The following is a 26,970-nucleotide window of genomic DNA, read 5'->3' as shown; positions in this document are numbered from 1 at the left end:
TGGGTGATTGTCTCCCATGCTCAGATGCTCAGTTGCAGGCCGCGGTGTTTGGCAGAAATCAGTGATTTTTCAGAATGTTGGAAGGTGCCCACAACTGGCACCACTGTATTTTTGGTCACTTCGAGGCACCTACAGACAGTCCTTGGCTTTTCCAGACAAGAGCAAGCTTAGGAATGCTTTGCTTCCTTCTAGGTCAGGCTGCCTGCAGATAGAGACCCTTTCCTCTGCTGCCTAATTGCCAGTTATGTTATATACAGTTATATGATAAGAGTTTATTAATGCTCTACTATAGTCAACATCCGTGTGAGCATATACAAGGGCCGCCACACAGAAAATGATTGAAAAGAAGGGTGTTAAGAAGAAGAAGATGATTACTATGGAAGTTAAGACGGGAATCAAGAGGTTTGAACAAAGTACATGAGTGGCCGAAATTGCAAGATATTATAAGAAGTCTATGTCTACATCTTGTCACAGAAGAGGAGGAGAAAAAGGCAGAGGAATCCTCACTTCAAATGAGACTATGGATACGTGTAAAATGGGGGAAACAGCGCAAAATTTTGTAGAAAAGCATCACCCAAATAAGGCTATAGCAGTGCGAGTGATGAATCTGTTGAATGACAACGCAATGTCACATTTCTGTAAAATCCTCAAAGGAGGCAAAAGCAAGTGTTATTGGATATATTCCTTGTTAAAGTTGCATGAAATGAAAAAGATTCCATTGAGCCACTAGATATTAGTGATTCCGTTAGTGATAGTGAAAGTCGTCCTACACAATAACCCTCCTCTCTCTTGTCTCCTCATACCAGCCAAGAAGGTTTTCAAAGATAAGTGCAGGGTAATTTGTTTATTTTGATTTATTTTTTCTTTATTATTTTGTATTATATTACAGTATTGTAATCATTTTTATGTGAATATTTTTGGGTTGTGGAACAAATCATCTGAGTTTCCATTATTCCTTATGGGGAAATTTGCTTTGATATACCAGTGCTTTGGATTGCAAGCATGTTTCCAGAACGAATTATGCTCACAAACCACAGTTTAACTGTACACCCAAGTACAAAGAACTAGAAAAATGTGACCCTCGTTAAGGGAAAAAAACCAATGCAGGCCAACCCTGAGACAATCCAGATACTAGAATTATCATTCAAGGACTTTATTAATTTTTATTTTAGAGAGAGAGAGAGAGAGCACAAGTGGAGGAAAAGGGCAGAGGGAGAGAGAGAAAGAGAATCTCGAGCAGGCTGTGTGCTCAGCATGGAGCCCAACGTGGGGCTTGATCCCACAACTCTGGGATCATGAGCTGAGCCGAAATCAAGAGTTGGATGCGCAACCAACTGAGCCACCGAGGTGCCCCTCACTCAAGGACTTTAAAACAGCTATTTTAACCTTGCTTAATGAGTTAAAAGAAATACGCCCATAATTGAAGAAAAAAATGTAAGCATATGAATAGAAATTATAAAAAAGAACCAAATGGAAATTCTAGAACTGAAAAAACACTATGTCTAATATTCAATATTCACTGGATGAGCTTACTAGCAGAACAGAGATGTAAAGAAAGAGCCACTGAACTTGAAGACAGATCAACAGATCTTATCTCATCTGAAAAATGGGGAAAAAAAGATTTAAAAATGAACAGAGCCTCAAGGGTCTGGGGACAATACCAAAATGTCTCAGAGAAGATAAAGGAAAAATATATATATTTGAAAAGAATGGCTACAAACCCCACAAACAAAAACAAAATTAAAGGAAGAGAAATCCTTGAAACAGTACCATGGTATGCTCAAGAAGAAACAACAAATAGGTCTACAATTTCATTTTAAATCAGCCAAAGGAAGAAGAGCCAGTCCCTGAGATTAAGACTAGGATTCAGGAACACCCAAAATTCTCTGGGCTGTTTGTTTTCCTAACACATAATTCCCCAGTGGTAAAAGAAAGCAAACTGAGTTGGGTGGAGGCAGTCACCAAATTCTAGAAGGAAATAGGCTTTTAAATACTATAAAATGCCAGACTCTGATGAAGAAGTAATGAATGAGTAAAAATATGTATATTTGTGTGTGTGTGTGTGTGTGTGTGTGTGTGTGTGCATGTGCCTGTGTGTGTGTGTACAAATTAATAATTGGGTTATTGGGTTGGAAGGCACACTACTGATATTCCCAACCAACTTTTCTACTTTATATTATGACATCGCTCCCTATGGATTTATTTTGAGAGTGTTTAATTACTCTTGTATTGTGCATTCCTTTTTTAAAGGCCCTGAGGGCTCACCCACCAAATGTTGACTATTTACAGCCCCCTGGTGGGGTACCCCACCGGAAGGCCCAAGGGCCTGTCCTCCATATCCCTCCCCAAGTAACTGCATCTTCCCTGCTGCAAACCCTTGGCCCCCTACGGCTTCCAGGACCAGAGCCGAACTCCTTTGCATGGTACTTTTCAGGACTGGCCCCCCTGTCCACAACTTGACACATATCCCTTTGCTTCTGATGCAAACAGCACTACCCAGTTCCCTGAATAGACATGCCATGCTGATTCTAACATGCATGATTTCACCTGGGCTATTATTCTCTCGGCCTAGAATGCCCTTCCATTTTTTCATCTGGCTAATATCCACCCCTCCATCACAACGTGACCAAAAACACCACTTCCTCCCCAAAGCCTTCTTGGACAACCACCCCATTTTTAGGTCACTCTCCTGCCTGTAATGCCCACGCTTAGCAACACTTGCAAATACGTCTCATGGGACGGGGACCCCCTCAAGGGCAGGCCTGCATCTGTTGCTCTGCATTGGGTTCAGCATACAGTAGGTGCTCAATAACCATTCAATGCAAGAACAAATGCCAAAATACTAACTTCCAAAATATGAGTTGACCAAATACTCTTTATGTGGAAGCCTTAAAAAAAAAAAAAAAAAAAACTAAAGGAAACAGCTGTACCAGTGGTCCACACAAAACATGACTCACGTCCATGTTGATCACCCCACATCTGCCAGATTTAAACTGAACTGTGAAAAATAAACAAAACTTGAACCACTCACTTGGAACCGTGGGGGGAAAAACCAGAACACAATGCCCGCTGCAGTAACCAACCCCATCTTTTCCAGAACTGGGTTATTCTAAGTCGCTTGTGCATACAGTACCTGAGCCAGGACATCTTGAAACTGTTCTCTTGTGAGAGGCATCAGGAAGGTTGTGATAATTCTTTTCAGCTCACTCTTCGACACTGTCATGTTGCGATTGGTATCGAGCAGCTGAAAGGCCTTTCTCAACTCGTCTCCTTTATCGGTAATTTTTTGAAATAAAATCCGTTTGACATCTAAGAAGGACGATATCGGATTTGCCATAGCAGTGGCTGTCAAAGAGATACAGTTGTTTATTAGACGTGCTTAAAGCAAAGATCTCCAAAACCACTTCACTGCGGACTAGGATCCAACAAACTTCTAAAACACTCTTTCTTCTACTGTATCTCACTTTACGCATCTAAGCATTGCTTGACTTGCAACAACGAATCTACGGCCATTTTTTACCTCTGAAATCTGGTCAATATAAAATAACAGTAATCACGTTAAAGAGAAAAAGCAGACTGACTGGGAAGATGGCAGTGTAGGAGGACGCTGGGCTCACCGCGCGTCCTGCTGATCACTTAGATTCCACCTACACCTGCCTAAATAACCCAGAAAACCGCCAGAGGATTGGCAGAACGGAGTCACCTGAGCCAAGTGCAGACGCGAGGCCCACGGAAGAGGGTAGGAAGGGCGGCGAGGCGGTGCACGCTCCACGGACTGGCGGGAGGGAGCCGGGGCGGAGGGGCGGCCCGCCGGCCAAGCAGAGCCCCAGAGTCTGGCTTGCAAAAAGCAGAGGGGCCGGACGGACTGTGTTCCCACAGCAAGCGCGACTTAGCGTCTGGGAGGTCATAAGTTAACAGCTCTGCTCGGAAAGCGGGAAGGCTGGAGGACAAAGGGAGGGAGAGCTGCTGAGCCCCGGACGACAGAGCTCAGTTTGGTGGGGAACAAAGGCGCTCGCCAGCGCCATCTTCCCCGCCCATCCCCCAGCCAAAATCCCAAAGAGAACCAGTTCCTGCCAGGGAACTTGCTCGCTCCGCGCAAACACCCAACTCTGCGCTTCTGCGGAGCCAAACCTCCGGCAGCGGATCTGACTCCCTGCTGCTGCCACAGGGCCCCTCCTGAAGTGGAACACCTAAGGAGAAGCAAGCTAAGCCTGCCCCTCCTGCCCCTGTGCACCTTGCCTACCCACCCCAGCTAAGACGCCAGATCCCCAGCACCACAAGCCTGGCAGTGTGCAAGTAGCCCAGACGGGCCACGCCACCCCACAGTGGATCCCGCCCCTAGGAGAGGGGAAGAGAAGGCACGCACCAGTCTGACTGTGGCCCCAGTGGTGGGCTGGGGGCAGACATCAGGTCAGACTGCGGCTCCGCCCACCAACTCCAGTTATACACCGCAGCACAGGGGAAGTGCCCTGCAGGTCCTCACCACACCAGGGACTGTCCAAAATGACCAAGCGGAAGAATTCCCCTCAGAAGAATCTCCAGGAAATAACAACAGCTAATGAACTGATCAAAAAGGACTTAAATAATATAACAGAAAGTGAATTTAGAATAATAGTCATAAAATTAATCGCTGGGCTTGAAAACAGTATAGGGGACAGCAGAGAATCTCTTGCTTGCTACAGAGATCAAGGGACTAAGGAACAGTCACGAGGAGCTGAAAAACGCTTTAAACGAAATGCAAACCAAAATGGAAATCACGACGGCTTGGATTGAAGAGGCAGAGGAGAGAATAGGTGAACTAGAAGATAAAGTTATGGAAAAAGAGGAAGCTGAGAAAAAGAGAGATAAAAAATCCAGGAGTATGAGGGGAAAATTAGAGAACTAAGTGATACACTAAAAAGAAATAATATATGCATAATTGGTATCCCAGAGGAGGAAGAGAGAGGGAAAGGTGCTGAAGGGGTACTTGAAGAAATTATAGCTGAGAACTTCCCTGATCTGGGGAAGGAAAAAGGCATTGAAATCCAAGAGGCACAGAGAACTCCCTTCAGACGTAACTTGAATCGATCTTCTGCACGACATATCAGAGTGAAACTGGCAAAATACAAGGATAAAGAGAAAATTCTGAAAGGGAAAAAGCAAAGCAAAGATAATCTTCCCTGTACAGGACATGTATCATTATAAGCAAAGAACATGGTCTTCAGAAGAAAATTCAATCAGAACAGTATCATTTCAAATAAATCTTCAAAATATCATATTCACTTTTCACCCCCTTGCCACTTTTTGAGGGGAAAACGTGTAACTCTCAAATCTAGATCATTTCCCTTTCCAAGACAAGGAAGGGATGAGAATGGCTGGTCCCCTGGAAGGTAATGAAAGAATGTCAGAAGGTGCTAAATAAGTTCCCGGGGCCGGGGCGCGCGCGGGGCTGCACTTCCTGGGAGGAACAGCAGCCACGTGGGGCCTGTGGCGCTGTAGATCCCGGGGTCCCCGTGTCACCAGAGGAGAGCTGACACACTCCAGCCTCCATCCTCTCTGTCTAAGATGGAAACGGCCATGGGAACAAGTAAATACAGTAAGTACAAATCAACTCACGGTTGTCAGTCAGTTTCATAAGCATGAGCACGTGGTTGTTCCCTTTTGATATTTTACAACCTACTCAAGAAAGAGGAGCCTAAAACGAAAGGTAGTTTGGTAAATCTGTTCTATTGACTTATGAGATTGCAAAGGCTTGGTGACTACAGTTTACTCAGTAGCTTTGCTTTACACAGTAAATTCTGGATGTGTGTTAAATGTCTTTAATGTCATCTCTTCTTTTATAAACTCATCCACAAGCAGGAGCCAGGGAAGGATGATTCTAGTTATTTCCCTTCAAATGAGAATTTCTTATCCAGGTATCATGCCTCTCTGGCATGAGCTTTCACCAATGTTCACCTTCCCTGATGCTCGCCGAGCACCCAAGAAGCCTATGCCAGGTGCTGGGATGCCTTTCGCTCACCATGCCCACTGCCTCCTTGGGGAGGGGCACACATAACCAGGACCCACTGGAGACCTAGAAAAGAGGGTGGCTGGTTTGGGGTGACAGGCTGAAGGTCTCAGGAAAAGCTGCTTACAAGAAAGAGGTGACAACTTCAACTGGAACTTGGTGTTCCCAAGAGTGAGAGAGGCTAGAAGCAGGGGGTACTGTGGAGGACAGCCAGTTGAGGCAAACGGAGGGACAAGCATAGGAGGCATCAGCCCAGAGACGAGACTATGAAAGTCAGCAGGAGCCAAATCCCAGGGGCTCCCATCCAGCTTCATGCTCTGGTCATGGGACACCAAGCTGGGACTTCCATCGAGAGAATGACATCACCCAATTTTCATTCTTAAACTGAATTCTGACATCACATGTAGGAGGGACAGAAAGGGGAGGACCCAGTGACAGTATGGAGACATGTCGTTAACTAACAGCATGCTCAGGCATGTATTAATGGAGGTCTACACTAAGATGATGGGCACGGAGGGAAAAGTAGGAGTGAATGAATGAGAAGTTGAAATAGACCAGGTAAAGTCCCTATTGCTCCAATGGCAGATCTGTGAGCAAAATAAATGATAATTGCTATTCCAAGCTTCTACATTTACAGGAGTTTGTATATAGCAATACATACTGGAATGGATGACAAAAAAGTTTATGGGAAAACTAATGAACTCATTTTGGGATCTCTGAGTGGGAATGTCCACTTGAAAGCTGAACACAAACATTTAGAGATCAGAAGTGGGGGAACTGGCCATGTAGAAGCCATGGGGGAAGCACGCCATGAAGAGAAGGGAGCCCTGAGAAACACTGACTTTTTTTTTTTTTATTTTTTTTTCAACACTGACTTTTAAGGAAGTATAATTCATTCATTCAAAAAATATGTATTGAGCACCCATCATATTTCAGTCAATGCTCTAGGCACTGAGGTATTACAGTGAACCAGACGGAGGAGATCAGCTCTTGTAAAGCTTAGAATCTGGAGGAAAGAGTAAAGACAAGGAACAGATAATCAATAAGCGATAAAATAATGGTAGGCAGTGCACGTGCCACAAAGACGGTGAGAAAGAACAAGGCGAAGAGGCAGGGGGGAGCTGTTTTAGGTGCAGTAGTCAGGGAAGTCCTCTCTAGGTGTTTGATGAGCTGAACCACAACGATAAAATGAGCCAGCCAGACGAGAAGCTAGAGGGGACACGGCATGCGTGTGTCGCGTGAGACGGAGGGCAGAAATTGCTGAGATCAGGGTGGGTGGTGCTTCAGTGTCTGCACAAGAACCTGGGGTTGTCTCCAAATGCAACAGGAAAGCTCGGGAGAGTTCAAGCAGGGCGGTGATCCCCTCTAACATACGTTGTCTTCAAAAATCACTCCGGCTGCTGTGTAGAGAGTAGATTACAGAGGGGCAAGAAATGAGGAAGAAGACCAGAGAGCAGGCGATTGCAAGGGTCCGAGAAGAGGTATCTGTGGCTTGAACCAGGTGGTGGCCCTGGATGTGGGGCAGGGGGGGAAGTAGACAGATGGGAGGTATAGTCAAGAGACAGAGTGGACGGAGTTTTGCTGATTGATCGGCTCAGCAGGGCAGAGCCTGAAGAAACCAAGGATAACTGGGGGCTGGGCTCTAAGAACCACATAAATGATGGTGCTATTCACCGAGATGGAGAACGCCAGGAACGAAGAGCTCTGCTTGGCCGGCTCACGGTTGAGATAGATGCCCATCAGATGAACCCAGGCAGAAAGGTCAGAAGAGCACCTGGAGATTCGATCTGGAGCTCAGGAGGGAAGTCAGAACGGGGCTATCGCTCTGGTTATGCGTGATGCGTAGAGATGCGGGGACGTGGAGTCAGAGGCTCACCTGGGAGGGAGCAGATGCGGGGAAGAGGACCGAGTAGGAGCCCCCAGCGTGAAGAGACCTAAACGTCCCAGATTTCCAGGGGCCCCGCCGCCCCCCCCACCGACTCCATTTCTGTCCCCGGAATCTCAGGAGCAGCCGATCCATAGGGAGGGGCTGCATGGCTCCACGTGGGCTGGTGAACCCGGTTTTGCCCTCTGCCCACCCAGCCCCGAACTCCTCCTCCGGCCCCAGGGTCATGGAGGAGCCTCTCTTGTCAACTTATGTTTCCACCTTGAAACCTTTTTTTGGACTTTTCACGTCTAGTTTTAGTTGCTTCCCAAGAAGCACCATATTTGCAATCAACAATTCTAATTTAAAAGTCATCAGAAATATTGGTTTGAAACTAGTGGACAGTAAAAGGAAAACTCTTTCACGTGCCTAACGCGCCTCCCAAGGTTTGAAAGGAAAGCAGTAACAACACTCACATAATCGGCTGGTGGGAATACAAATTGACATCATCTTTCCGAAGGGCAAGTTGACAACCTTTTCTGCATCCGTTTAGAATATACAACAGTCACAAGAGACTGTCATTCTCACCCTAACGATGAGAACAAGTGGGATGCTCAGTTTTAAGCCCATCAGAGAACTGAGGGACGCCAACAACCTAAATTCCGGAAAGGGCAAGCCACTCCTCAGAGGGGACGGACCCGGGACCCTTTCACCCTTGCAGGAGCAGGGGAAGCAGAGCACATTCATTCTCGACCGGGGTGAGGGAAAAAGAACCAACCATTCAGCGGCCGCCCGGGGACAGGTGTGATGGGCTGAGGCCGCGGGGCCTCAGCCACAGGGCAAGTCCGCGCCCGGCCTCCTGCGCCTTCCCGCAGGGGTGGAAGTGGCATCCCACTGCTGGGGACGAGGTACAGGGCTGTGACAGGGCCCAGGTGGGCAGGCTCTTCCCTGAGTGTAAGGCACCTGCTCACCAGAGGCTGAGGACAGAGCACGAGAGCAGAGGCGAGTCCCTAAGGCTGAGCCCACCTCAGGGGCCCACCTGCAGAGTGGAGGCAGGCAGGCAGGGCAGAGACAGGCCTCCTCAGGAGCAGAAAACTAGGAGCTGGGCTGGAGGACAGAGAACCCCCACCCCAGAGACCCTTCGAAACTGGCAGGGGGCGCCGTAAAGCAGCGGGCCAACCCGGCAGCCGGACTGGGCAGCGCTCGGATGTCCAGATCAAAGCATTTGAAAACCAGGGGCAGCTGCAACCGAATCCAGACGAGAGCTCAGTTTGGAGATGAAATGGAGACAGCCCATCTCACTTGAAGCCTGAGAGAAGAGGCGTTCCACAGTGTCTTCTGCTTCCTCCACGCTCCACACAAATGTGTGCCGTTAAATCTGTTTAAAACTGCGAGACAAGTGAAATGAGAAAAGGTGACCTAACCAATAGCGAAACCAAGAAGAGCCACAGAGAGAACAGATGGAGAAATGATCAGGTGTGTAAAGCAGGAACGGTGAACACGTTCGAGAGATGACAGGCAAACCCAACAACACGCTGAATATACAGGGGATTTCAGCGGGGAAAGGGAAAACTGTTCTTGAAAGCACACCGCAAAGCTGGAAATTAAAAGTATAAGATCAGAAGTAAAAAGAAAAAACTCATTTGATCTGCTTAACCACAGACTGCACACGATAGAAGAAAAGCCTCATGAATATCAAGTCAGGTCCAGAGCAATCCTTCAGATTTGAACATAAAGCAAAAAACTGTTTTAAAAGGAAACAGGGGTCCCAGGCCTGTGGTTTTCCCCATGAACAGCGCTCATTTAATATGAATTATGCAAGTACATCACCTCCATGTGCACCACCACGCAGGAGACAGAGGGCAGCCAAACACTTCGTGGTCCCCACCTTCGGGGAGGCAAAAGATGCTAGGAGACTTTTACTTTAAACAAGAAAAAGGAATTCAGTACTGAGAATTACCACCAGTAAAAACGGAAGGCAAGTGGCCAAAGGGAAAAGCAGGCACTGACGGCACGTAAGGCAGGTGAAGGACCAGTACCTTCCATACAAAGAGAGCACCCACGAGTCACCCGAAGACCAGCCCACAGCAGGGAAATGGGCAAAGGATATCAACAGGCGGCTCACAAAAGAGGGACAGAAAGCTGGCAAACTGGACAATCAAAGTTCACCTCCCCGTTCAGGAAAGGCAAGTGGACACAACAGAATCCTGCTTGTGCGTGAGGTGACGTAAGAGGCGAAGTTCTGGGTTAGGATACTTCGAGGTCCACACTTTCAAGTGTTCCTTGCGGGGATGTCCAGGCACACACTTCCAAAGGCCAATGTGGCAGAGCACAAGAGGCCCGGCAGGAACACCCCTCGATCCACGCTGCTCTGCAGGATCAGAAAGGTCAGCTAAGACGTGTCCAGAGGGCACTGGACACGTGGGGCTGCTGAACGGTGTTGGCAGCTGCTGGCCGACCCCCATCTATTCTCCCCTTTTCCCTTGGAAACAGAAATGCTCAAATTTTGGCAGACATTCGGCCACCTAGAGATCTGTATTTCCAGACTCCCGGGTAGATGCCTGTGACCCTGCGATCCACTGGGAGGAAACACAGTGTCCAGTCCGACTTGACAGGAATGCCTTCCCCCCCCCACACACACAAGGCAGAATTCAGTGCATCCGTGCCTTTGTCCCCTCTGAGGCCTCCTGGCACCTCGGGTTGTGTGCTCGCTATGCTTTCCGCACACGCACTTCCGTTCTGGTAGTGTTTGCCTCAAGCCACTAAAATTCTTTACCCCCCTCCCCCTCTGGACTGTGAGTGCCATCAGGGCGGGACCCCTGCTGGGCCCACCTCTTTATCCTCAGTACCTATGACAGTTCTTGTCACATGTCAGGGCTTAGAAAATGTTCAGGAAAGAAGGAAGGGGAGGGAGAGGGGGGAGAGATGAAAAGATATCTACTTTGGGGAAATGATTACGTTGAATTTTATTGCTTTAACACTGAGAGATGCAAACGAGTTTAAAACTTACATCCACACAAAAGCCTGCATGGAAACGTTTACAGCAGCTTTATTCATGAGTGCCAAGATGTCTTTCAGTAGTGAACAGATAAGCTAACCGTGGTACATCCATGTAAGAGCATATTTTTCAGAGGTTAAAAACTGGGCTACTGCCTCATCAAAAGACAGGAAGGAGCTTAAGTGCGTACTGCTGAGGGAAAGAAGCCCGTCTCAAAAGGCTCTATACGATATGATCCCAACTTGATGACATTCTGAGAAGGCAAAACTATGGAGACAGTAAGAAGACCAGTGGTTGCCCCGATTAGGGGCAGGGAGGGATGAATGCGTGGACCACAGGGGATTTTGTGGCGCAGTGAAATGATTCCATGTGATATCGTCATCCTGGACACGTGCCATTATATGTTTATTAAAACCCAGAGGATGCACAACACAAAGAACAACTCGACTGTAAACTGCAGACTTTGGTCACTAACAACATATCAATAACAGCACATCAATCGTAGCAAATGCACCTCACTAATGCAAGATGTCAATAGAAGGGAATGGGGATGAGGAGTAAAGGGGTGTGTGGAACTCTCTGGACTTCAGCTACATTTCTCTGTAACCCTAAAACTACTAAAATAAAGAGTCCCTAATGAAGAAAAACTAAGTAAGGAGATATACTAGGGAACACGGTAATTTTGGAATCACACTGTCTGGGTTCAAATCTTGATCCTGCCACTTTAAAACTATATAACTTCTGGGCAAGTGGTTTGATCGAGCTGTGTCTCCGTTTCCCCATAAAGAATATAGGGACAGTAAGAGAGTCTACTTCATAGCTCTGTCGCGTGTGGTTAAATGATATGTGAAGCTTTTGTACAGAGTCTGGTACATACTAAACACACTTAAGTAATATCTACCGTTAGCATTATTTCTTCACGAATACTCACTTGAAGAAGGTCTAAACACACGTCGGAAACCATTCCTTGAATACACTCTGCATGGTGAAGAGTGAGGTCTTAAATTCATGAACTTGTGTGTGGGAGGATACGAAATATGCCAGTCCTGTATAACCGCCATTTTGCACATTAAATCCCTGTGACATAAAAGAAAGCAGAGTACGTTACTTTTGAGCTCACATTACAAATGTGGCCAACCTCCTCCCTATTCCTCTTCCAAAAGGACAGCTGGAGACTCTAACAATGCTAGTCGTGACCTTCTTGCCAATGTTTCAAAAACTCTTCTTAAAATGAACACAAGATCATGATTTTAGACTCATTGTTTTCAGTGGATCCAGTAGTTTTCAAAAATGGGGAAATAAGGAAGTTCTTGGGTAGGAAGATCCATCCGCATCTTGACTACCACTGGCTCATTCCTTTGGTGGGAGTAAGGATGGAAAGTTTGGATTCCCTATGCTCGCCTCAAGGGCCTCACTGCATATCCATCCCAGAGGCAGAGCAGACGGCAAGACCACCAACAATGGTTCAGTAAGGACCTCTGAAAATCCTCTCCTCCATGAAGACAAAAAGAAAACTGGCAAAACTCGTCAGAACCAACTTTTTCAGAACTCTGGAAATTAACCAAAGGTTTGCAGAAATCTAGGGAGCCCTTATTCATAAACAATGGCAGAATCTCAGTATGAACACCAGGTTTTGTGGCACTTCAACTTCCCCTGCTCCCGTCCGCCCCGCCCCCAAATAGGCAGTAGCCTTGAAACCAACAGCCTGCAATTTCAGTGAAAATCCAGCAGTCTGCCAATCGCTGGAAAGGGGAGAATGGGGTTGGTGCTCCTTCAAGCACCATTACAAGAAATTGTCAAAAGGCATTTGTTGAAAAAAATCAGAGGCAACTGTTGTCTAGGCTTCTAGCTGCCTAAAGGATCAGATAAGAGATGGAGCAAATAATAGACTAACAAAAAAACCTTAAAGGGAAATCTAGGGAATGAGATGTCCATAGGGAAGCTCCCACATATTCTTGGGAGTCTAGAAAGCCACTCACACATATAGAGCTGTGAACAAGCCCAGGGCTGTGTGCTTGCTCAGGAAAGAATGGAGCAGGCCCTAAACTCTTACTTTGGGGCTGACCTTGGGGCTCTGCACAAGCAGGAAATGAAGCCTAGGGTAGGTCTCTAAACTGCCCATCAGAGTATTAAAGGAACACTCAAATACACACAAAGAGCCCCTCAGCAAAGACTGGAAGACTATTATTTGCAGGCATTTAAGGAAATCTCTGTCCAATCATGAGCTGATCACTAAACTAACCAATCAGACACTTCAATGGTCATATGTGACAAAAAATACAGACTTTACAAAGTCAGTTTAGAAAAGTCACTATACAGGGGCTCCTGGGTGGCTCAGTGGGTTGCTGTTGATTTCAGCTAGGTCTTGATCTCCTGGCTTGAGTCCAAGCTCTGCACTGGGCTCTGTGCTGAGTGTGAAGCTGAGGAGAGGGAGACAGAGAGGGAGAGGGAGAGGGAGAGGGAGAGGGAGAGGGAGAGGGAGAGGGAGAGGGAGAGGAGTCACTAAACAAAAACAAAAATTTGACAAGTGGAAAGAATGTTTCAAAAATTGCCACATTATTTAAAATGTCTAGTTTTCAATAAAAAATTATGAAACATGAAGAAAGAAGAAAAGAAAGAAAGAAAGAAAGAAAGAAAGAAAGAAAGAAAGAAAAAAAGAAAGAAAGAAAAAAGAAAGACTCATATATACATACATACCTTTAGAAACCATGCAAGCTAGGAAACAGTGAGGTGAAACATTTAGTGTAGAAAGGGAAAAAAACCTACCAACCTAGAATTCTGTATCCAGAAAAATTATCCTTCAAAAGTTAAAGGCAAATAATACTTTCTTACACAAACAAAAACTGAGGATAAGTCATCAGCAAGCCTGCTTTAAAAAAAAAAAAGGTTAGGGGCGCCTGGGTGGCGCAGTCGGTTGGGCGTCCGACTTCAACCAGGTCACAATCTCACGGTCCGTGAGTTCGAGCCCCGCGTCGGGCTCTGGGCTGATGGCTCAGAGCCTGGAGCCTGTTTCTGATTCTGTGTCTCCCTCTCTCTCTGCCCCTCGCCCGTTCATGCTCTGTCTCTCTCTGTCCCAAAAATAAATAAACGTTGAAAAAAAAAATTAAAAAAAAAAAGGTTAAATTCTTCAGAAAGAAGGAAGAATTATACAAGTCAGAAACTTAAAGTTACATAAAAAAGAGGAGCATTAGAAAAAGCATAAATTAAGGTAACATAAACACATATGCACCCAATAATAGAGCCCCAATATACATGAAGCAAAAACTGATAAAACTGAAAGGAGAAACTGACATCTGAACAATAATAGCTGAAGACTTCAATGGCCACTTTTAATAGTGGATAGAACAACTGTACAAATCAATAATAGAGGACTTGAACAGCACTATAAACCAATTAGACCTAACGGGCATGTAAAGAACACTCCACCCAACAATGGTAGAATATACACTCTTCTCAAGTGCACATGGAACATTATTCAATCATATGTTAGCACATAAAACAAGTCTTAAAAATTTTTAAATATATGAATAATCAAAGGATGTTCTCTAACTACACTGGAATGAAATTAGAAATCCATAACAGAAAGAAATTGAGGAATTCACAGATATGTCAAAACTAAATAACACACTCTTAAATAACCCCAACGGACCAAACGGGAAAAAAAAACAAAAAACAAAAAAACACAAGTGAAATTAGCAAATACTTTTGGATGGATGAAAATGAAGGCACACATGCCAAAAATTATGGGATGTAGTGCTTAAGAGGGGAATTGACAGCTGTAAATGCCTGCATTATTTTTTAAAAGAAGAAAACCTCAAATCAATAACTTAATCTTGTTCTTTAAGAAACTAGAAAAATAAGAGTAAGCTGAGCCCAAATAAACAGAATAAAGGAAATAATAAAGATTAGAGCAGAAATAAATGAAATTGAAAAGAGAGAACAAACAGAGTTAGTTCTTTGAAAAGATTAGCAAAATTGAGACATTTCTGGCTAGATTTTCTAAGAAAAAATGATAAGGATAAAAACAAAAAGGATAAGGGAATGCTAGAACAATTGTATGCCAATGAATTAGCTAATCTACACAAAATAGAAAGACACAAGCTACTGAAACTGACTGAAGAAGAAATAGAAAATCTGAATAGCCTATACCAAGTAAAGAAATTAAATGAGAAATCAAAAACTTCCTGCAAAAAAAAAGCCCAGGACCAAATGGGTTCACTGGTATGTTCTATGAAACATTTAAAGAATAATTAAAACCAATTAATCCCTCACAAACTCTTCCAAAACAAACAAACAAATGGAAAAAAAAAAACAGATAAGAGGGAACACATCCCAACACAATTCTGTGAGGCTAGCATTACCAAATCCAGACAGAGTCATAATTAAAGAAAGCTAAAGACCAATATTCCTTAGGAATATAGGAAAAATCTTCAACAAAATACTTGCAAACAAATCCAGTGACATTAAAAAAGAATTAGACGTCATGAACAGGTGAGATTATCCCAGGCACTCAAGGGTGATTGAACATATAGAAAGCAGTCACTGTAATACGCCACATTAATACAATTAAAAAAAAATTATCACCTCAATAGATGCAGAAAAAGCATTTCACAAAATCTTATACCTTTTCTTGATACTCACACTCAACAAGCTAGGAATAGAAGGGAACTTCCTTGACCCAACAAAGGGCATGAGTAAAAAACCAACAGCTACCATAGTACAGAGTGGTAAAAGAACAAAACTTGAAAGCCTTCCCCCTAAAATCAGGAACAAGGCAAGGATGTCTGCTCTCACCACTTCTATTCAACATTGTACTGAAGGTCCTAGCCAGAGCAATTTGGTAAAAAAAGGAAATAAAAGGCATCCAGCTCTAGCGGCACAAGTAAGTTTTATAACATCACTTGTCTGAGGCTCCTAACTTAGCAAACCTTCAAAGGGAAGGGGAGGGAAGAAGTTTTCTCTATTAGACTTCACCTTTAAATGCAAGTGCACAATTATTTAATATTCAAAAATAGATACATGTGTGTGGCACTATTTGAGAATGAAGAACCAGACTAGACAATATATCTAAAGCCCTAGATTTTAAGAATCTCAAGTTTACAGGATTGAAGAAATGAATCAGAATTTTTTTTTTAACGTTAAAGAAATACACACTGGCTGGTGCTCTGGTTTACCTCTCTTTGGGCAGCCCCTGACTTCCTAGCATGGTATTGGTCTAGACCTGCCTTATTTACACAGGTCCCTGTGAGCCGGGACAATACCAGGGCTTGAAGCCATGTGAGGCTGACAGCGGAGTCCCACATACATCTTTATTCAACTAGTTAAATTCAACTGAAACCTAGAATCATAGCATGGGTAAATTTACAGAAGAACATGGCTTGGTATGTGTTCACAGAGCCAAAATATATTTAATGAGCTTCCTTCTAGAAGTCTGGGGTTCAATGAACAAAACACAAAATCATGGACGTGGTGGGCCTTATATTCTAGTCCTGGAAGACAAACAATAAATAAGTGAATGATACAAGTGGTTAAGTACTGTGAAGACAAATGCAGCGGGGGGTGGGGAGGACTAGGTAACACTGATCTGACAGAAACCAGGAAGAGAACAATGCCATTGGGAAGACAAAGAGACAACAGGAGGTCAGACAGAAGAAAACCACATAGGCTTCTGTGATGGCTGGGCTCTCTCCATGAGTGATATGTGAAGCCATTTGAGGGTTATATACAGAGAAGAGAACTATGTACAGGGTTATGATCTGGCCTTTGCATTTAAAGGATCCCTCTGACTACATGTCAAGAACAGACTTATAGAGGCAGGGGAGGAAACAGGGGGATCAATTATAAGTCTACTGAAATAATGCATGCAAGAAAAGACGGTGGCCTGGACCAGGGTCGTTTTGGTAAAAGTGTTGAGAAATGGTCATATTCTAAATATGTTCTGAAGGCAAGGTCAATTGTATTATCTTATAGATTTGATCTGGCATGCAAGACAAAGGCTGAAGGAAGTGGCCATTAACTGAGATGGGAAAGGACAGCTTTTGAGGGGAAGATCGAAAGTTTCATTCTGCACATGTTGAGTTGGAGATACCTGTTCATTTTCCCAGGGGAGATACTGAATAGGCAGTTGGATATTGGAGCTTGAGTCTGGGGAAGAGTCTGTGACTGGAGATACAAGTGTGAGGACTGTCAGCATATAATGGAAATAAGGCATGATGTCAGATCAGCCCACCATGAAAGCAGGTGTAAAAAGAGAAAACATGTCAGAGCTGAGCTTTGGGGTATTCCAACATTCAGAGTTCAAGAAGATGAGGAGGAACCAGCAAAAGATGAAAAAGAGCTCCAATGAGAAACGAGAAAAACCAGGAGACTGAAGTGTCCTGGAAATTGAGCGAGGAACATATTTCAAGGAGGGAGTCATGGTACCTGTCAAAAGCTACAGTGATCATCATTGAAGATAAGGACCAAAAATTGCCCTTCGGATCAAGCCATGCAACCAGTACTGATCACCCCAAGAGGTACAAGGCTGGTGGAACTGGGAAGTTAGAGGGGGAGCCTAATCAAGGTACACATAAACTCAGAGTAAAAGAATCTCTGCTTTAAAGCAGAGCAACAGTGTGGTAACTGAAGGAGGCATGAAGGTCGAAGAAGAAATGTCTTTAAGACAGGAGAACTGGAAGCAGCTATAAAGACTTCTGGTAGTGATCCAATGACAAGGCAAAGAATAATGAAGCAGGACTGAAAGGAGGGGTCACCAGTTCCCATGGGTTCACCAGTGGAGGCAGGATCTCATCCCATGGATGAGCCTTCTGAGGAGCACACTCAGTTCATCACTTGTGACGAAGGAGAAGACAGTAGACACAGATGCGGTGAGGAGAGTGCATGTTGCTTCCCTCCAGCTCGTGTCTATGTCCTCTGTGAAATGGGAGATTGGGCCATCAGCATCAGTGAGGATGGGATAGGCATCCGGGACAAAAAGTAAAAAGTGGTCCAGAAGAGATGGCAAGGGGGCGTGAGGTGGGAGATGAAGAATGACGGGCAAGGAGTTGGAATAGCCCATCCAAGGTCCATGGACATGAACTCAAGAACCAGACCCACGGAAGTGGAGAGTTGGATTTAATTGGGGGCAAGGTTTTGAAAAGCAAGTGCTATACAGCAAGGGGCATCACGTGCACATATTGTCCAGAAAGGGGCCCCAAGAATGATGGGAATTCTTGGTGTCTCTGAAATAATTGCACAAAACTAAGGAAGTGAAGAGACCAGAAACTCAAGTTCATGAAGAATTTTAAGAAGGAAAAAAAAAGGTTTCAGAATATGGCAGCACAGCACGGAGACCCTGAGCTTGTCTTGTCCCCGAAATGCAGCCAGATAAGCACCAAACCATTTTAAGCACCTAGGAAATTGATCTGAGGATTAACACAACAATCTGCATAACTTGAGCCACAGAACTTGGCAGGTACGCATTACAGAGAGGTGAACTGGAGGAAAGAAAAGCTGTGGAGGGTAGGGAGTTGTTTTGCAGAGAGGACAGAGAAAGGGAAAGGGAGAGAATGTGGCACATCAGGATTGTTCAAGAAAAGCACTCCCCATAAGTGGCTGGAGAGAAGAAGAGAGAAAGAGTGAAAACACTTACAGGGGGCTGAGCAAATCTGTCCCCCAAAACCACTGGTATAGAAAGAGAAAATTTTATTTTTTTTTTTGCTTTATTTTTTAAATGTTTTATTTAATTTCATTTTATTCTATTTTATTATATAAATTTTTTTAATTTTTTCTTTTCTTTTCCTTTTTTCTTTATTCTATCAAGCTTCTTTCAACAAGCTTGACCAAACACACCCACCTAGGATCTAGCTTCATTTCTTTGATTTTTTTTGTTTTGTTTTTAATTTTTTAATTTTTATTTTAATTTTTTTCTTCCTCCAAAATGACAAAGTGAAGGAATTCACCCAAAAACAAAGCAGAGGCAGAAATGACAGCAAGGGGCTTAATCAACACAGATATAAGCAAGATGTTTGAGCTAGAATTGAGAACCATAATAAGAATACTAGCTGGGGTTGAAAAAAAGCAGAGAGTCCCTTTCTGCGGAGATGAAAGAAATAAGATCTAGTCTAGATGAAATTAAAAATGCTATAACCGAATTATGCTAAGTGAAATAAGTCAGTCAGAGAAGGACAGATATCATATGTTTTCACTCATATGTGGATCTTGAGAAACTTAACAGAAGACCATGGGGGAAGGGAAGGGGAAAAAATAGTTACAAACAGAGATGGAGGGAGGCAAAGCATAAGAGACTCTTAAATACAGAGAACAAACTGAGGGTGGATTGGGCGGGGGGTAGGGGAGAGGGGAAAATGGGCGATGGGCATTGAGGAGGGCACTTGTTGGGATGAGCACTGGATGACGTATGTAAGTGATGAACCAAGGGAATCGACCCCAAAAACCAAGAGCACACTTTACACACTGTATGTTAGCCAGTTTGACAATAAATTATAATTTTTTTAAAAAAAAGAAAAAAATTGCTATAAACAAAACGCAATCCAGAATGGGTACCACAATGGCAAGGATGGATGAAGTAGAGCAGCAAATCAGTGATTTAGAAGATAAAATTATGGAGAATAATGAAGCAGAAAAAAAGTGGGAAACAAAGGCAAAAGATCATGATACAAGACTTAGAGAACTCAGTGACTTATTAAAAATGAGTAACATCCAAATCATAGGAGTCCCAAAAATGAAGAGAGAGAAAAAGAGACAGGTTTATGTGAGCAAATTACAGTGGAAAACATTCCTAGTCTGGTGAAGGAAACAGACATTAAAATCCAAGAAGCACAGAGAACTCCCATTGGATTCAACAAAAACTGACCATCTCCAAGGCAAATCACAGTCTAATTCTCAAGATACACAGACAAGGAAAGAATTATGAAAACAGCAAGGGGAAAAAAGTCCTTAACCTATAAGGGAGGATAGATCAGATTCACAGCAGACCTAGCCACAGAAACTTGGCAGGCCAGAAAGGAGTAGCAGGATATATCCAAGGAGCTGAATTGGAAAAATATGCAGCCAAGAATTCTTTATCCAGCAAGGCTGTCATTAAAAATAGAAGAAGACATAAAGAGTTTCCCAGACAAACAAAAACTAAATGAATTCGTGACCACTAAACCTGCCCTGCAAGAAATTTTAAGGGGGACACTTTGAGTGGAGAAAAGGCAAAACAAAACAAAACAGACCAAAAGCAACAAAGACTAGAAAGGACCAGAGAACATCATCAGAAACACGAACTCAACAGGCAACACAATGGCGCTAAATTCGTATCTTTCACCCTAAATGTCAATGGACTAAACACTCCAATCAAAAGACACAGGGTATCAGAACAGATAAGAAAATAAGACCGATCTACATGCTGCTTACAAGAGACTCATTTTAGACCAAAGACACCTGCAGGTTGAAAGTAAGGGGATGGAGAACCATCTATCATGCTAATGGTCACCAAAAGAAAGGTGGAGTAGTCATATTTATATCAGACAAACTAGATTTTAAAATAAAGACTGAAGAAGGGCATTATATCATAATTAAGGGGTCTATCCAACAATAATATCTAAACATTGTAAATACTTAGGCCCCCAATGTGAAAGCACCCAAATACATAAATCAATTAATCACAAACATAAATAAACTCATTGATAATAATGACATAATAGTAGGGGACTTCAACACCCCATTTACAACAGTGGACAGATCATCTAAGCAGAAACTCAACAAGGAAACAATGGCTCTGAATGACAACCGGACCAGATGGACTTAACAGATACATTCAGAATGTTTCATCCTAAAGCAGCAGAATACACATTCTTCTCAAGTGCACATGGAACTTTCTCCAGAATAGATCACATACTGGATCACAAATCAGCCCTCAACAGATACAAAAAGATCGAGACCATACCTTGCATATTTTCAGACCACAATGCTATGAAACTCGAAATCAATCACAAGAAAAAAATCTGGAAAGACCATGAATAATTGGAGATTAAAGAACATCCTGCTAAAGAATGAAAGGGTTAACCAAGAAATTAAAGAGGAAATTAAAAAGTACATGGAAGCCAATGAAAATGAAAACACAACAGCCCAAGCCTCTGGGATGCAGTGAAGGTGGTCATAAGAGGGAAGCATATAGCATACCAGGACTTCCTAAAGAAGGAAGAAAGGTCTCAAATACACAACCTAACCTTACACCTAAAAGAGCTGGAGAAAAAAAACAGCAAATAAAGCCCAAAACCAGCAGGAGAAGGGAAATAATAAAGATTAGAGCAGAAATCGGTGATATTGAAATCAAAAAACAGTAGAAGAGATCAATGAAACCAGGAACTGGTTCTTTGAAAGAATTAACAAAATTGATAAACCTCTAGCCAGATTGATCAAAAAGAAAACTGAAAGGACCCAAATAAATAAAATCACGAATGAAAGAGGAGAGATCACAACCACCACTGCAGAAATACACATGATAATAAGAGAATATTATGAGCAACTATATGCCAACAAATTGGGTAATCTGGGAGAAATGGACAAATTCCTAGAAACATATAAACTACCAAAGCTGAAACAGGAAGAAAGAGAAAATTTGAACAGACCCATAACCAGTAAGGAAATTGAATCAGTAATCAAAAACCTCCCAACAAACAAAAGTCCAGGGCCAGATGGCTTTCCAGGGGAATTCTACCAAACATTTAAAGAAGAGTTAACACCTATTCTTTTGAAGCTGTTCCAAAAAATAGAAATGGAAGGAAAACCTCCAAATTCATTCTACAAGGCCAGCATTACCTGGATTCCAAAATCAGATAAAGACTCTACTAAACAAGAGAACTACAGACCGATTTCCCTGAGGAACATGGATGAAAAATTCCCAGCAAGATACTAGCAAACTGGATCCAAGAATACATTAAAAGAATTATTCACCACAGTCAAGTGGGATTTATTCCTGGGATGCAGGCCTAGTTCAATATCCACAAATCAATCAATGTGATACATCATATTAACAAAAGAAAGGGTAAGAACCACATGATCCTCTCAATAGATGCTGAAAAAGCATTTGATAAAATACAGCAACCTTTCTTGAAAAAAACAAACCCTCAAGAAAATAGGGATATAAGGATCACACCTCGAGATCATAAGGGCCGTATACAAAAGATTCACCGCTAATATCATTCTCAATGGGGAAAAACGGACAGCGTTCCCCCTAAGGTCAGGAACACGACAAAGATGTCCACTCTCGCCACAGTTATTCAACATAGTGTTGGAAGTCCTAGCCTCAACAATCAAACGACACGAAGAAATAAAAGGCATCCAAATTGACAAGGAGGAAGTCAGACTTTCACTCTTTGCAGACAACATATTCTATGTGGAAAACCCAAAGACTCCATCAAAATACTGCTAGAACTGATTCATGAATTCAGCAAAGTTGCGGGATATAAAATCAATGTTCAGAAATCGGCTGCATTTCTATACACCAATAATAAAGCAGAAGAAAGAGAAATCAAGGAATCAATCCCATTTACAACGTATCAAAAACCATAAAATGCCTAGGAATAAACCTAACCAAAGAGGTGAAAACTCTGTACACAGAAAACTATAGAAAGCTTATGAAAGAAATTGAAGAAGACACAAAAAACCAGAAAAATATTCCATGCTCATGGATGGGAGGAACAAATACTATTAATATGTTAATACTACCCAAAGAAATCTACATATCCAATGCAATCTATATCAAAATAACACAAGCATTCTTTACAAAGCTAGAACAAACAATCCTAAAATTTGTATGGAACCAGAAGAGACCCTGAATAGCCAGAGCCATCCTGAAAAAGAAAACCAAAGCAGGAAGCATCACAATGTCAGACTTCAACACCTGTCAGAATGGCTAAAACTAACAACTCAGGCAACAACAGATGTTGGCGAGGATGCGGAGAAAGAGGAACCCTTTTGCACTGCTGGTGGGAATGCAAACTGGTCCAGTCACTCTGGAAAATGGTATGGAGTTTCCTCACAAAGTTCAAAATAGAACTCCCCGTGACTCCACAATTGTACACGACTAGGTCATTATCCAAAGGATACAGGAGTGCTGATTCAAAGGGGGCACAAGCACCCCAATGTTTATAGCAGCGCTATCGACAAGAGCTGAAGTATGGAAAGAGCCCAAATGTCCATCAACCGATGAATGGATAGAGAAGATGAGATACACATACATATTTATATGTGTATATACCTATACATACAAGGGACTATCACTTGGCGATCAAAAAGAATGAAACCTGGCCATTTGCAACAACGTGGATGGAACTAGAGTGTACTATGCTAAGTGAAATAAGTCAGTCAGAGAAAGACAAATACATGACTTCACTCATATGGGGAATTTAAGATACAAGACAGATGAACATAAGGGAAGGGAAGCAAAAATAATGCAAGAACAGAGAGGAAGACAAACCATAAGAGATTCTTAAATACACAGAACAAACTGAAGGTTGCTGGCGGGGCGTTGGGTAGGGGGAAAGGCTAAAGGGGTGAGGAGCATTAAGGAGGGCACCTGCTGGGATGAGCACTGGGCGTTATACGTAAGTGATGAATCACTACATTCTATTCCTGAAATTATTGGTACACTGTATGTTAACGAACTTGGAATTAAATTTTTTAAAAAATTTTTAAAAAGAAGGAAAAAAATTCTAATTCCATTAGCATTTATTGGCGGCTTACTTTGAGCCAGGAAATGTGCTTAAGATTCATGAAAACCCACCACTGAACCCTCCTCATGCCCAGCCACTGGCTGCACTTCATCAGTGGCGACGCCATTTCATCAGTGGTGACGCCGACACTCAGGATAGGCCAGCAAGGTGTCCAGGACGACGCAGCTGCTAAGCCCAGAGCGGGCCCGGGGGAGAGCTCATCCCAGGTACCAAGTTCATACGGCTGTCTGTGGCCAAGGCCTTCCTGTTGTTTTTTACACAATTCCTAACAAGCTCCTTGCAGGAGGGGGCAAATCTCTGGTTACCCGAGCTGTATGGCTGGTTAGGGAGCACTCACCGCACCCCCCTCCCCGCCCCGCCTCACCCTGCTCTGCACACACGTGAGGAGGACCTGCCATAATTGCATTCCTTGTTGTGGTTACTGCTGATGCAAATAACTGCTTGCTTTATTTTATCCATAAATTCCCTTCCTAATAACAATAAGGCATGCCAGGGCCTTGGCCTCGTGCCTTATTACACCACCTGAGGAGTGAGATAATCACCCAGAAATGTACTGCCTGTTGTGCATTTTATTACTTGAATACAAAGCGATTCAATTCAAGAAACACTTAGTTGAAGACAGCAGGAAAAAAAAAATAATAATCATATGAAAAGTAATTCTTCCTAATGCCACTGAGCACACCGCAGGGAATAATCCTCTTCCAGCAGGAGAACGGTCTGTGACCTGTTGGGTCTTCTCTGGTTCCAGTTTCTACCAATTGCAGGATCATAAAAGCCAGAGAGACGTCACTTACTATACGGATATTCCAAAGAGCCAGATCCAGGTAGCTGTGACCATGGAGCCTGTTTGGTGTTCAACATGGACATTCGCGGTATCAGCAGTTTCCAAGCAACTACCCCCTTGGCAATTCATTCTTGAGCAAATGCTGCAGGCCGCACATGGGTGAGGGTGGAGGGACGGAGGGAGGAGGGTGCAGTCCAACCTCCAACTGCTCACCATCTAACTCAGGATTTTAGGAAAACGCGGCATGTTTTTCAAGCACAGGAGCAGGCCTACCCACAGCAAGTGCAATAGCACTGAGGCGGCATGTAGAAACTTAGCAACTTCCTGTCCTCGAGTTGCTCAGGATGTGCACTGAATCACTCTTGCTCTGGGGTTAGATTAAAGACCTTTCCCAAGAGACGCCACTGTCAGTTCATGTCAAGGTGAGGGGAAAGCTAGTTCATTTGTAGATTCCTTATGCAGAAATGCCATGGGTTTTTTTTATTTTTTTTTAACATTTATTTATTTTTGAGACAGAGAGAGACAGAGCATGAGTGGGGAGGGGCAGAGAGGGAGACACAGAATCCAAGGCAGGCTCCAGGCTCCGAGCTATCAGCACAGAGCCCGACACGGGGCTCGAACTCACAGACCGTGAGACCGTGACCTGAGCCAAAGTCGGACGCTTAACCGACTGAGCCACCCAGGCGCCCCAGAAATGCCATGGTTTTAAAAGGCTGTTGCATGGGCGCCTGGGTGACCAGTTGGTTGAGCGCCCAACTCTTGATTTCAGCTCAGGTCATGATCTAGTGGTTCATGGGATCAAGCCCCATGTCGGGCTCTGCAGTGACAGTGCAGAACCTGCTTGAATTGTCTCTCTCCCTCTCTCTCTGCTCCTCCCCCACTCATGCACATGCATGCCCTCTCTCTCTCTCAAAATAAATTTAAAAAATTTTTTAAAAGGCTGTTGAAGCAGACACACAGGCAGATAGGTAGCTTTAAACGAGTAGTTCTCAAAATGTGGTCCCTGAACCAACAATATCAGCATCACCTAGAACCTTTCTAGAGAGGCATTTTATCTGGCCCCACCCAGACCAACCAATTGGAAACTCGGGGGTTGGGGCTGACCCAGCCAAGTGTGCATTAACAAGCTGAAACCGTTGGGTCAGAAGACCCAGAAGCTGATTTATGAGTCTATAGTTTTTGAAGGGGGCTCCGTAAAGTTCCCTGCTTAATATCAAAATGAAGTAAAAGACCACAAACATTACACCAAAGCGATTCCATGTAGACCCGCCTAGCAATAACTGAGCACCTATTTTGCTGACGATCGGTGAATACAGAGAGAGAAAAGCCAAATTGACTCATGAGGCCAAGACTTGAACTCTCCTGAATTTAACGTTAGGCTTTTTGCCCAGTTGAGCCAGGGCTGTGTGTGTGTGTGTGTGTGTGTGTGTGTGTGTGTGTGTGTGTGTATGCACTTGCATTCGTGCATGAGTGATTTGTGTGTCTTCTCATAGAAACGCACAGATGAGAAAATCTGTCAATACTCAAGAAGGGGTACCTTGCATTGCCCAAAGTGCCCCACAATTCTGCAACCTACTTAAAAGAACATGTGGAAAATTAAAAGTGAGTCGTCTACATAATAATCTAATCAAATATTAGGATTCCGGGGTTTGTGCTGCCTCCTCCATCCCAGCCTCACACCCCCCTCACTCTCTTAGACTCAGCTGGCAACCCCTTGTCTACTGTTCTAAACACAGGGATTACAAGAATGCAAGCTGATTTACAAATATATTCCAAATGATAGGGTATCGTAAAAAACAATTTAGCCAGTCAACCGAATTCAATTTAGCAGAAAGAATCCGTGGTTATTAAGTGACCTGCCTCCAGGGCCTGTGGCTCCACATGTCTGAGCCACGGGCTTCCTCCACCAAGGGTCCCCCCTGCTCATGCTCTCCCCAGAACCCCATACAGGCTCTCACCTTCCTCCCAAATCTCATTTTTTTTAATGTTTATTTTTGAGAGAGAGAGAGAGAGAGAGAGAGAGAGCTCGAGATGGGAAGGGTCAGAGAGAGAGGGAGACACAGAATCTTTTAGCAGGCTCCAGGCCCTGAGCTGTTACCACAGAGCCCGACGTGGGGCTCGAACTCACAGACCGCGAGATCATGACCTGAGCCCAAGTCGGATGCTTAACCAAATGAGCCACCCAGGCGCCCCTTCCCAAACCTCATTTTAACCAATACCTCCCCTTACAGCATGAATTCCAAGCCTACCCCCACCCACACTACAAGACACATCCACACAAACTCAGAAATCAAACTCAAAATATAACACAAACCTCTCAACGTTAACATGCTTTAATGGAGTAGCATAAATAACAATTATAAGTATGTCGAAACATAAAAACGTGTTTAGAACAATGTTAAGAGAAAAAGTACTATGAACACAATGATATAAAAACGTGTTTTCACAAGGGCGCCCGGGGTGGGGGTGCTCAGTCGGTTGAGCATCCAACTCTCATTTCCGGTCAGGCCACGATCTCATGGTTCATGGGATCCAGCCCGGCGTCTAACTCTGCACTGACAGTGCAGAGACTGCTTGAGAGTCTCTCTTTCCTCTCTCTCTGCCCCTCCCCTGCAC

The 26,970-nt window shown here is 43.8% G+C and overlaps 1 protein-coding gene across 6 annotated transcripts in view; it reads right to left on the bottom strand.

Annotated features, from left to right (window-relative positions):
* The window catches only part of EFCAB6 (EF-hand calcium binding domain 6), a 249,329-nt gene that overhangs the window by 212,395 nt on the left and 9,964 nt on the right, over positions 1-26,970 (bottom strand). For 4 of the 6 annotated variants that reach the window (XM_040490605.1, XM_040490604.1, XM_040490609.1 and 1 more), the window contains exons 3-4: positions 11,780-11,925; positions 3,134-3,345 (exon numbers count right to left, since the gene is read on the bottom strand). In XM_040490605.1, the coding sequence (XP_040346539.1) occupies positions 3,134-3,345; positions 11,780-11,925 (358 nt within the window). The remainder of the gene's footprint in view (positions 1-3,133; positions 3,346-11,779; positions 11,926-26,970) is intronic. The other 2 variants (XM_040490608.1, XM_040490607.1) reach the window with 1 other exon arrangement.

This window comes from Herpailurus yagouaroundi, unplaced genomic scaffold, assembly GCF_014898765.1.
Source record: "Herpailurus yagouaroundi ecotype Mexico unplaced genomic scaffold, PumYag 182, whole genome shotgun sequence".
NCBI classification, from domain to species: Eukaryota; Metazoa; Chordata; class Mammalia; order Carnivora; family Felidae; genus Herpailurus; species Herpailurus yagouaroundi.
This window is presented reverse-complemented; position numbering and strand designations above follow the sequence as displayed.